The 11694-nt window shown below is 37.8% G+C and overlaps 1 protein-coding gene across 1 annotated transcript; it reads right to left on the bottom strand.

Annotated features, from left to right (window-relative positions):
* Positions 1-559: 559 nt before the first annotated feature.
* On the bottom strand, positions 560-5618 carry LOC109208925. Its single transcript, XM_019372082.1, has 3 exons — positions 5517-5618; positions 3290-4093; positions 560-998 (listed from the first exon to the last, which is right to left on the bottom strand). Exons 2-3 carry the CDS (start codon positions 3909-3911, stop codon positions 787-789), a joined length of 834 nt encoding a protein of 277 aa, XP_019227627.1. The 5' UTR covers positions 3912-4093; positions 5517-5618; the 3' UTR covers positions 560-786.
* Positions 5619-11694: the final 6076 nt, after the last annotated feature.

An 11694-nucleotide genomic window follows, 5' to 3' on the forward strand; every position in this document is an offset into this window, starting at 1 on the left:
ACTTGAAATACATGCGGACTTAGCGAAAGATGGGACACAACAGAAGAAAAGATTTATAATATTAGCTTGAGATGAGTTTAAATGGAGAGCCATGATCCGTGAGGATTTGTATAGCTAACCCAAATTATTTGGAGGTGACGCCCAGTTGTTTGTTGTTTGTCAGCAGATTTATTAGACAGTTACTTTTTTATGGGGTTCAGAATTCTCTAATTGATTTCTATTCAGGAACTTGGCCAAGGTTGAAGGCTATCTGCAGTGAACTCAAGGCTCACCAGGATCATAGTTGAGTTGGAAAGAGAACTTGAAATAAGTGGAACTTTGTCAATCACATATAGGAGGGTAACAGCTTCCAACTTTTGGATGAGCCACCTAAAATCCTTCGAAATGTTCTTCATTCTGACATATGGTTTACTTTCATGTCTACCATAATTTGATATAAAAATAAGAAAAACCAATGACGATAAGATGCACTTTATTAATGCCAACTTGAAAAAAAAAAAGGAAAAGCAAGATGCAGTCTACTCGGAAGTTAGATTGACAGCACAAGAGTGACTTGCTCTTGTAATGCAACAATGAATAAGGATCAGATTTTGCATTCAAAGATGATTGCCAAAGCTGGAACGCCAGGGTCTTTACTGGTCTTTTATATATAATTACTTGCATTTAAGGTTCTGAAATGATGATGAAACAAATGAAATTTGTAATGTAATTCAAGTTTCAAGCTCTCTAGCACAGAATTCGTACCGCTTCTTCTTTCCTCAGATGATCTGAAGTTAAGAGAAGAGCCTACTCGTTCTTGTTCTCTGGCTCGAATTTCAGAATAGCAAGATAGAAGCCAGGTTCATCTGTAAATTTGACTACTTCAAATGAATGCTCCGCAGCAACATTTTGCAGTATCATCTTCTCTGGCAAGTTAGATACTGCCACGTCAGGATATAGTTTCCGTTGCTCTTCGACCACTTGTCTGCCTTGTGGATGACTAATCACAACTCTTGCACCTGAAAAATAAAGCAACTATTAGAGAATTTAAACACCATTAAGCAATCTTCGCTTTAATTCCTAAAAAGGTTGGGGCCATGGAATTGTGAGACTTCAGACCAATAAGCTTGACTGGTAGTGTTTATAAAATCATATCCAAAGTTCTGACAGAGAGGATAAAGAAGGTGATACACAAATTGGCTGATCAACAACAAGTGGCGTTCATCAAAGGAAGACAAATAATGGACACAGCCTTGATAGCTAATGAATATGTGGACTCTACAATAAAAGGGAAGCTGCCAAGGATATTGTGTAAGCTATAAATTGAAAAAGCTTACGACCATGTTAATTGGAAATTTCTATTAAAGGTGCTAAAAGATATGGGTGTTTGGAAACAAATGGATTAGATGGATTCTCTTCTGTATAAGCAAAGTCGGATTTTCTGTTTTGATCAATGGCACTCCGGAAGGTTTCTTTCCATCTCAAAGGGGATTGAGACATGGAGATCCACTATCTCCATTTCTATTTATTATTGCAATGGAAGGTCTTAACAGCAAGATTAAAGTGGCAAATCAGAATGGATGGCTTAGGGGTTTTATAGGTGCTTAATAATGCAACAAGCACTATGGAGGTTACCCATTTATTATATGCAGATGATTCATTAATCTGCTATGATGCCAAAGTGGAGCAACTGAGACATCTGAGAGTAATCCCCACTATTTTTAGGTTGTCTCAGGCCTTCATGTAAATTGGAGAAAAAGTTTGTTGTTTCCGGTAAATGAAGTACTACACATTCACTCTCTGGCAGGCACTTTAGGATGCGAAGTGGGTTGTTTGCCGACAATTTATCTTAATGCCTTTGGGATCAAAGAACAAGTCACAAGAGATATGGAATGGGGTGCTTGAAAGATGTGAGAAAAAAACTCGTGATTTTGGTAAACAACATGCTTGATTCTCTTCCCACTTACATGATGTCCTTATTCCCACTAGCATCTAACATTGAAAAGAGAAATGATGCCCTAAGAACTTTATATGGCATAGCAACAGAGAAAAGAAAGGTTTTCACTTGGTTAAGTGGAAAACTCTCACCATCAGCAATAAAGAAGGGGGTTTGGGCATAAGAAATATCAGGTATCATAAAGGAGCTTACTCATGAAATGGCTTTGGAGATTCAGGTTGGAGGGACAGGCTTTGTGGAGAAGGGATAGTGGTGCTCCAAAGTGGTATCTACACCCTATGGTTTTTGTGTATGGAGATCTATTAGAACTTTATGGCCTTACCTAATTAATAATGTGAGAATTAAGGTAGGAAATTGGGTGAAGACCTCCTTCTGGAATGACAAGTGGATTGGGCATGGACCTCTTAAAGAGATTTTTCCTGATATATACAACCTGGTTCATCAACAAAATATAAAAGTTGCTGAATCTGGAGTCTAGAGGGGTGGAATTTAAGCTTCAAAAGGTTTATCAATGACTGGGAGATTAACAGGCTTGCAGAATTTTACAAAACTTTGGAGCAATTTCATGGTATCACGAATCAAGAAGACAGATTGGTATGAGGCCGGATTGTGGCATTGGAAACACATCTAGAAGGTGAAAATACCATACAAAGTGGCATGTTTTGTTTGGCTGGCTGTGAAGAATGCTTGTCTAACACAAAGAGAATCTGACGAGAAGGGGAATGCAGCTTTGTTCTAGATGCTATTTTATGTGGAAGGGAAGCTGAGTGTAATAGCCATCTTTTCTTGCATTGTTGGATGACAGATCAACTTTGGCAAATCTTTTTTGAGTATAAAAGGGTTGAAGTGGATCATGCCTAAATCAACTGGAGAGCTCCTGGCTTGTTGGAATAATTGTGAAGGTATGGTCAGACAAAAGAAATATTGGAGTGCCGCTCCGGCTTGTGTTTGTTTGACCATCTGGAAAGAAAAAAACTCATGATGTTTTGAAGATATAGGCAACAATATCCAGAAGATTAAGATGAATTGCTTGCTTCTATTTCACTTTTGGTGTAAAGAGGAGTTGGAGAAGAAGTAGAATCACTGTTAAACATCATATCACTGTAAACATCATAGAATCCCTGTACGATGAATTAGGGAACTTTTTGTGCTCTTTTTGTGAATTGTAAATATGGCTCTTAGCACTGTCTTTGTGCTAATGGCATACAACTTGTTACCTTTCTCAAAAAGGAAAAGAAGTTAGATTTATACAAAGAATCAAAGATGATAGTTTGTCTTGATAAAAACATAAAATCAAATGAAGTACACAATATATTATAAGAGTCAAAGTTTACTAATATGACTGAAATTCACCTGGCAAACAGCGTTTTCTGAGTGCTTCCATAATTTGACCAAGCTCAAACGGCAATGCAGGAAGGAAGTAGAGAAAAATAACGTCAAAAGAGGTCCACTTCTCTGGTACATATATCAATTCTCCTTGCCAACATTTAACCTTATCATATTTTTCTTTGATGCATGCTAACATGAAAAGGGAGTCATGAACAACAAGCAATTGCCTACAATTTGATGAATCAACTACTCTATCAACAAATTCTTCAGAACCAATTGCAATCATAACGTTAGAAGTCTCTGTGATCTCTCCTGCTGATATGATCTCATCGATTTTTTGCTTATGGTCTTCACTGGAATCTGGATACTCAAGAAATGACCAGTCTTTTTCCATGACATCTTCAAAATTAATTACAGATACCGTTCCATCACTTGATGGAGCAATAGCATTACAGCAGGATTGCAAATTACGGGACGGATGAAGGGATGCTGATTGGACATGGATAGAATTGGTAATGTTGCCATGATTATTGAAAGCACATCGTTTGTAGCAACTACGAGCCTGTTGTAAACTAAAACATGGTCTTGATCTATGAAGAGGTGATGTAAGTGCGAGGAAAGAGCAAGATGATGAGATAGAGCTCATGGGTCCAATACTCTCTATGAATGTCTTATTTCAGACGATTGAAATTTGGGGAGATATCGATAATAATCCTGGTTATAGATATGCCTCTGGCATACAACTTGCACAGATATTCTTCTACATGTCACCCCTTCAAATTTGTGTTTTCATCTGCACTCCAGCAAATGCTTCTGAATTTTTGTACCCTGCCATTACATTTTTTAAAAAAAAATGCTTAATGGAGATGAAAGAGGCCAGACAGTTTCTAAATCTAAAAAGAAAAGAGAGCCTGAAAGTAGTTCAAAAAGACATGTAATATTATCTAATACAGTCTTCTCATTAAGCATTAGTACTTCAAAGTACTTCATGACAGTGTTTAGCACTGCGATCAATGAGGAAACTCCATAAGACATTAAAATAGGTGTCCAAATGTTGCGGAAAAAGATAGCAAAAATGTCAAGTAGCAGAAGGAATCTTAGAGTCAGTCAGTTGCGCTGCTTTAAGAGATGGAGGGTGACATCTAAGGTAATAGAGAAGGCTTGATAGGAGGGAGGAAGAAATGCACATGCCACTCTTTTGACTTGATGCAACAGCAAAATCCACTTGTACTAATGAAGCCCGAAAAACCCAATCTATACAAAGATACTCTTTTCGACATCCCCTCTTAACAAATGAAAGCTGTTGGCACACACCAACTCTTGCTTTAGAGACTATTTCTTGTATTGAAACAAACAAATACAAAATTCTTTAACATCCAAAAAGGCAAAAGGATCTCTCAATCTCTATCCTTAATTTCAAAGAGAAAACCATAGGAAGCTTACTCAAAAACTGCCTAAACATAAAGGAAAAGAAGGAAAGATTAAACCTTTCCAATTACTACTTCAGGTATCAGTAATCTACCATATATACTATATTAAAAACATCTAATGGTGATCCAAAAATTCTTTGGTTAAATTGACTGCGGAAAGTTTGTCAAACCAACTAGCCCCTAAGGCTTTGGTTTATTGGCAAGAGCGTAATGCATGATGTGTGGGTTAGACGCACGTTACGAGTTCAACCCTGCTGCAGACAGAAGCATTATATTTAAGCGAACAAGGGTAGAGGGTGCGTCACTTGCCCTAGGGGATTTCTCGGTTATCAAGCCATAGAAATTTGTGTGGCCGTAAATTATCTCATTAAGGGTAAAATATGTCATTTTTTTTTGGGAAAGAGTAAAAGGGAAAGTATGAGACATAAATTTGGACATATGGAGCACGTCACTATTCTTTCCAGGATAACCCCAACTTGGAAAATTGTACATAATCCAAATAGAGCAGAAACCCTTCAAATGTCTACTGTATTCAAGAACAGAGCACTAAAAAATATTCAACTTCATCAACACATATCTAGCAGAAATATTGGAAATTTAAGAAAGAAGTGAACTTTTCAGTAAAAAAGAGGAAACAGGATAAGGGTATACTTCAAATGGAGTTTTATGTATATATTTGTGTGAACAAACTTTAGACTCCAAAGAAACATCCATGCAACACTCCGTATCCATCTCTTTTAAACATAAAAATGAACCATTTCAAGAGTTTAAATTTACAATTCAATTACGGAAAATTTCAGAGAAAAAAGAGCAGAGCTAACCTCGACGAATATGGGAGCTCGGAAAGGAGCAAGAAACTGGAATTTTTATCCTTTTGCAGAGGGAAGAAATACCCAGCAAAGTGGAGAACTGAGAAGGAATATTTGGGCTTAATTAATTAAAAGCAATCAAAGCCCAGTTAAAAGGTCAGGCCCATATTCGGATGCTCCAAAGCTTAGAAGGAAAAGAGAATTCTTCAAATAAAAATTGAAAAATTTAAAGGGAGTCTGAAATTTCAAAAGGAAAATTCGGACATATAACAAGAAAATAAGCATATGTCATATTTCCAGAGTTAACTTGTAAAAAAGTTTTATTGTAATATACTCCAATATATTTCAATGTAATTAGGAGGTTGGTGGAACAGTGCAACAATAGGAAGAAGGATCTGCACATGGTGTTTATTGATATGGAGAAAGCGTATGACAAGGTTCCTAGAGAAGTTCTTTGGAGATGCCCAGAGGATAAAGGTGTGACGGTTGCTTACATTAGGCAATTAAGGACATGTATGATGGAGCTAAAACTCGGGTTAGGACAATGGGAGGCGACTCTGAGCATTTTCCGGTTGTTATGAGGTTACACCAAGGAACTGCGCTCAGCCCATTCTTATTTGCTCTGGTGATGGACGCACTGACACACCATGTTCAAGGAGAGATTCCATGGTGTATGTTATTCGCTGATGACATTGTTCTGATTGATGAGACGCGGAGTGTCGTTAACGAGAGGCTGGAGGTTTAAAGATAGGTCCTTGAGTCTAAGGGTTTCAAGTTGAGCAGGACGAAGACGGAATATCTTAAATGCAAGTTCAGTGCCAAGCCGAGGGAAGCGGGCATGGACGTGAGAATTGGATCGCATGTCATTTCCAAGAGAGGCAGTTTCAAGTACCTTGGGTCGGTTATCCAGGAGGATGAGGAGATCAACAAGGATGTTACACATCGTATAGGGGTGGGGTGGATGAAATGAAGGTTAGCATCTGGAGTCCTGTGTGATAAGAAAGTGCCACCGCTACTCAAAGGTAAGTTTTACAGAGCGGTGGTTAGACCGACCGTGTTGTATGGGGCTGAGTGTTGGCCGGTTAAGAACTCACATATCCATAAGTGAAAGTAGCAGAAATGAGGATGCTGAGGTGGATGTGCGAGCACACTAGGATGGATAAGATTAGGAATGGAGATATTCGGGAGAAGGTGGGCATGGCTCCTATTGATGACAAGATGCGGGAAGCGAGGCTCAGATGGTTCGATCACGTACAGAGGAGGAGCTTGGATGCCTCGGTAAGGAGGTGCGCGCGGTTGACATTGGTGGGTACGAGGAGAGATAGGGGGCATCCTAAGAAGTATTGGGGATAGGTGATCAGGCGGGATATGGCGAGGCTTCAGATCTCCGAGGACATGACACTCGATAGGAAGTTGTGGAGGTCGAGCATTAAGGTTGTAGGTTAGGAGGTAGTTAAGCATATTTAGTCTACCATTGTGAGGCTAGGCTGATAGGATTTAATCTTAGACTGCTAGTGGTCAGTGTTGTGTTTACACTACTCTTCCATTTTCATAGTATCGAGCCTTATTTACTGGTTATTATTTCTGCTTTCCATCTATCCACTAGTTCTTGTGATGTTGTTATTATTTCTATGATTTTCTTGTTGATGGTATTGATATATTATCTCTTTTCGTCTTATCGTCTTCTTGAGCCGAGGGTCTATCGGAAACAGCCTCTCTACCCCATCGGGGTAGATGTAAGGTCTGCGTACACACTATCCTCCCCAGACCCCACTTATGGGATTTTACTGGATCATCGTTGTTGTTGTAAAAAGCTTATTTTTGTTTGGTGTTTATGTCAAATGAGCGAATACAAAACATATGTTTTATTATAGTTAAATACTTTTACTAAAATAAAATTATGTTTGTCCAATCTTCTTCATAAAATTACTCATGTTATCTTGTCCCTATGTCCCAATTTGCTAAGTACAATTTTTTATTTGTCTTGCCGAAGAAAACTACCTTTCTATATTGAGAAAACTTCTAATATTTTCTATTTTTTTTTCCCTTGAGGAATTTATCTAGAAATTACCATGATTTGTGTAGACTCCACAAGAAGAGTACTTTTGTATTTTTTTTTTTGGTAACTATCATTTTCATTAATTACCAAGTATCGTATTTACAAAGCTAGGCTATACAACTCAGCCCCATGTACATAATTCCTACCTCTATTTCACTGAGATACTCCTATACTACTATCATATTGCTAGTTTGGAAATCTATTCTCCATCAATCCATGTAGTCCTTCATCTGTTCGTACATAACAAATATATGCAATATCTCTAGCAAGTAATTCTCCGGATTTCTCCTTCTTCATGAAGATTCTGGCATTTCTTTCTATCCATATTGCATACACAAACTCTGCATATATCAGCTTCATAGCCTCACTTGCTTTGTCTTTCCTTTCGTCTTTTGTTCTATCCGATCTTGCATTTGTCTCCATGTCTTCACCTTTTGCCAGCCACTTTTTATCCAACTCATAAGAGTGCTCCATAGTCTGCTAAATTCACATTCAGCAAATAGATGTTCCCTTGTCTCCTCTTCTTTTTTGCACAAATGACATGTGATATCAACCTGTTGTCCCCATTTTGTAATCTTTTTGCAATGAAAAGTCTATCTTGTAGCTGTAGCCAAATAATGAAAATAGCTTCTGGTCGAGCTATATTTGTGCACATAATGTTCTTCCATGATACTCTTGGCAAATCTTCCATCATATACATATATATTCCCTTTATTATGCTCTTTCTTCCTTGTACCATCTGTTCTGCATGCTCTAGTGACTCTCGAGACTTGAGTATTTTCTTCACCATCCAACTCGCTTGTTGAGAAATGACCATATCAGTTAACTGTTGTCCTTTGATATAGTACTCATGGATCCATTTGATCCACAGGCTGTCCTTCTTACTATGCAACTCCCAACAAGTTTTGGTTATTGATGCCTTGTTCCATAACTTCAAATTTATGAGATTAAGTCCTCCTGCTGCCTTTGGACAGCACATTTTACTCCAAGCCACCAATGCCTTCCTTGTCAATTCATTTGTACCTGTCCATATATAGTTTCTGCAGTAGGCTTCAATAATATTCATAACTTTAGCAGGTATAATGAACATTTGTGCCCAATAAGATTGGACACCAAACAGCACGGTCTTCACCAATTGGACACGCCCAGCATATGATAATTTCTTAGCTACCCAAGATGATACCTTTGCAATGATCCTTGTTATGAGTGGTTGCCATTCTATAATCTTCAGCTTTCTTGTTGACAGTGGTATCCCTAGATATCTGAAAGGGAGTTCACCTTGTCCATATCTCAATTCTTGCAGAATCTCTTGCTTTACTTGATCTGTTACTCCTCCAAAATACACTGCACTTTTTGCCATATTTGCTTTTAACCCTGATGCCTCTGTGAATTGAGCAAATTTCTCATGTAACAGTCTTACTGACATAGTATCTCCTCTTGCAAACATCAACAAATCATCTGCAAAACTCAGGTGAGTAATGCATAGCTTTGAACATTTAGGATAAAACTTGAACTGCTTCTTTTCTCTCAACTCATTTAGACTCCTGCTTAAGTATTCCATTACTATTGTAAATAGGAAGGGTGACATAGGATCCCCTTGCCTAAGACCTCTTGCAGCATTAAATGGTTTAGTTGGTTCCCCATTTATAACTATGGAATAGTTAACTGTTGATACACATTCCATCACCCAATTATTGAACTTTGTTGGGAAATTCAGCTCTTCTAGATTCTGCCTCAAAAATCTCCAATCTACTGTGTCATATGCTTTCTGAATGTCTACTTTTATCATACATCTGGGTGATATATGTTTCCTAGTATATGCTTGTACCAATTCATGAGCCAAGATCACATTATCCGCCACTTTCCTCCCAGGTACAAATCCAGCCTGTGTTTCAGTGATAACACTTGCTATGACTTTCTGGATTCTGCCTGCTAGTATCTTTGCAATGATCTTGTATAACACTGTGCAACATGCTATAGGTCTATATTCTTTAATTGTTGTAGGATTTGTTACTTTTGGAATTAAAGTAACTGCTGTACAGTTTATTCCCCTAAACAGACTCCCAGTATCAAAGAACTCCTTCACTGCTGTTATGACTTCATCTTTGATTATTGACCAAGCTCTCTTATAAAACACTGCATTATAGCCATATACTCCTGGGGATTTGTCATCTCCTATAGAGCATAAACCTTCATAGATTTCTTGATCAGTCACCTCTTCACATAGTTGAAGCTGCTGCTCATGGTTCAGCTTTCTACCTCTTCTCATTATCTTCTTATTCACTGTTGTAACTTGTGTTAGAGCTGTACCCATAAGAGATTGGTAGAACTGTATAATCTCTTCTTTTATATCTTGAGGATCAGTTAACTTTCTTCCATCCAATGAATCTAGTTCACTGATTTGCTTCTTTTGTTTCCTGTCCTTTATAGCTGCAAAAAAGTAACTAGTGTTAGCATCTCCAAGTTTTATCCACTTTGCTCGTGCCTTTTGCTGCATAATACTCTCCTCGATCAAGGACCATTTTTCAAGTTGGTCTATGATTCTTTTCTCCTCTGCTGCTAAAGCATCTGTATACTGATTGCTCATCTGTTGTTGCACCTCTTTTAGATCTTCTCTTATCTGCTCAAGCCTCCTGGTAGTTCCCTTGAATTATGTTTCATTCAGCATTTTCAGTCCACCTTTTAATTCTTTCTGTTTTAGCCAAATATTCTGCATCTTATTTGAATGTAGTTTTTTCTTCCAGCTCTCCTTTACCAGATCAGAAAACCTATCATGGTCTGCCCACACATCAAAGAACTTGAAAGCTGGTTTAATCTTCCACTCCTTCAACTTTGTTTTAATCATCATAGGTGAATGATCTGAAATGTGAGGTAGTTTATACTCTGTAGTGAGATGTCCAAATTGTACCATACACTCAGAATTTCCCAAAGCTCTATTAATTCTACTCCATATCCTGTCTCCACCTTGCTGTTTATTTGTCCAAGTATAGTAGTCTCCCTTCCATGATAATTCATTGAGCATTAAACTTTGGACACATTCATTGAAATCTTTAACTTCTGCACTAGTCACTGCTGTCCCATATAATCTGTTTTGTGAGTACATTATGGAATTGAAATCACCCCATATGATCCATGCCTTTTGATTCTGTTGTGATATTCCCATAAGTTGCTGCCACATCTATTTCCTTTGCTCCACTGTATTATATCCAATATACCACAGTCATATAAACAATTATGACTTGATTCTTTACTACTTACACTACAATGCATCATTTGTGCTGATTGTTAGATAACTTTGATCTTGTAAACTGTATTATCCCAAAGGAGCCATATTCTGCCATTAATTGCACTTGCATAGTTATTCACAAGAATCCATCCAGGTGCGACTTTGCTACAAATCTTTGCTGCATTATGTTCTTTAACCCTTGTCTCAACTAATCCCACCAATTTCACTTTATTTTCTCTAAGGTACTTAGCCAATTCTTTCTGCTTATACCTTTTATTTAGTCCCCTTATATTCCAAGCTAACCAAGACATTATTGCTGATTTGAAAGTGTCCCTTCTAAATCAGAAGGGAGGAGACTTGCCATCACAGCTTCATCTTGTTGTAGTATCTCAAATTCATTCCTCACAGGTATACTGATTTCCCCAAACTGCACTGGTCCTTCCATTTATGTCTTGTAGCTGCTTTCCCTTTCAGCACTTGTTTCTCTTTCTCTTGCATATCCTTTTTTGCTATTGGCATCATTATTTTCTCCTGTTGTATTTGTCCTTCTACTATCTTTTCACTTCTCTGATCCTGTTTATCCCCTTTTGGTACCCAAGCTTGTATTGTCTTTCTCTTCCTTTTTTCCAGTGGCCTTATTTGTTTGTTCTCATCCCCTCTATTCTGTTCACCTCTTTGCTTATCACAATTATGTCCAATCATGATATATCTTGTACAGTACTCTGGTTTCCATTCAAATTCCACCCCTTATTGGAATGTTTTCCTCGATGGATCCATTACTGTTATCTCACTCGCAGCTCCTTAGTTACATTTACTTCAATCAACATTCGTGCAAAAGGAAATTCTCTTCTGTTTCGCTGTACATTCATCAGCATACTTTGGTACACCCACAGCACTCGCAATCC

The sequence above is a fragment of the Nicotiana attenuata genome, unplaced genomic scaffold (assembly GCF_001879085.1).
Source record: "Nicotiana attenuata strain UT unplaced genomic scaffold, NIATTr2, whole genome shotgun sequence".
In the NCBI taxonomy this organism is placed as follows: Eukaryota; Viridiplantae; Streptophyta; class Magnoliopsida; order Solanales; family Solanaceae; genus Nicotiana; species Nicotiana attenuata.

Coding starts and splice junctions, on each gene's coding strand:
- LOC109208925 (XM_019372082.1), bottom strand. CDS start 3,911: ATGAGCTCTATCTCATCATCTTGCTCTTTCCTCGCACTTACATCACCT. Junction 999..3,289: donor CAGAAAACGCTGTTTGCCAG/GTGAATTTCAGT, acceptor TTTATTTTTCAG/GTGCAAGAGTTGTGATTAGT.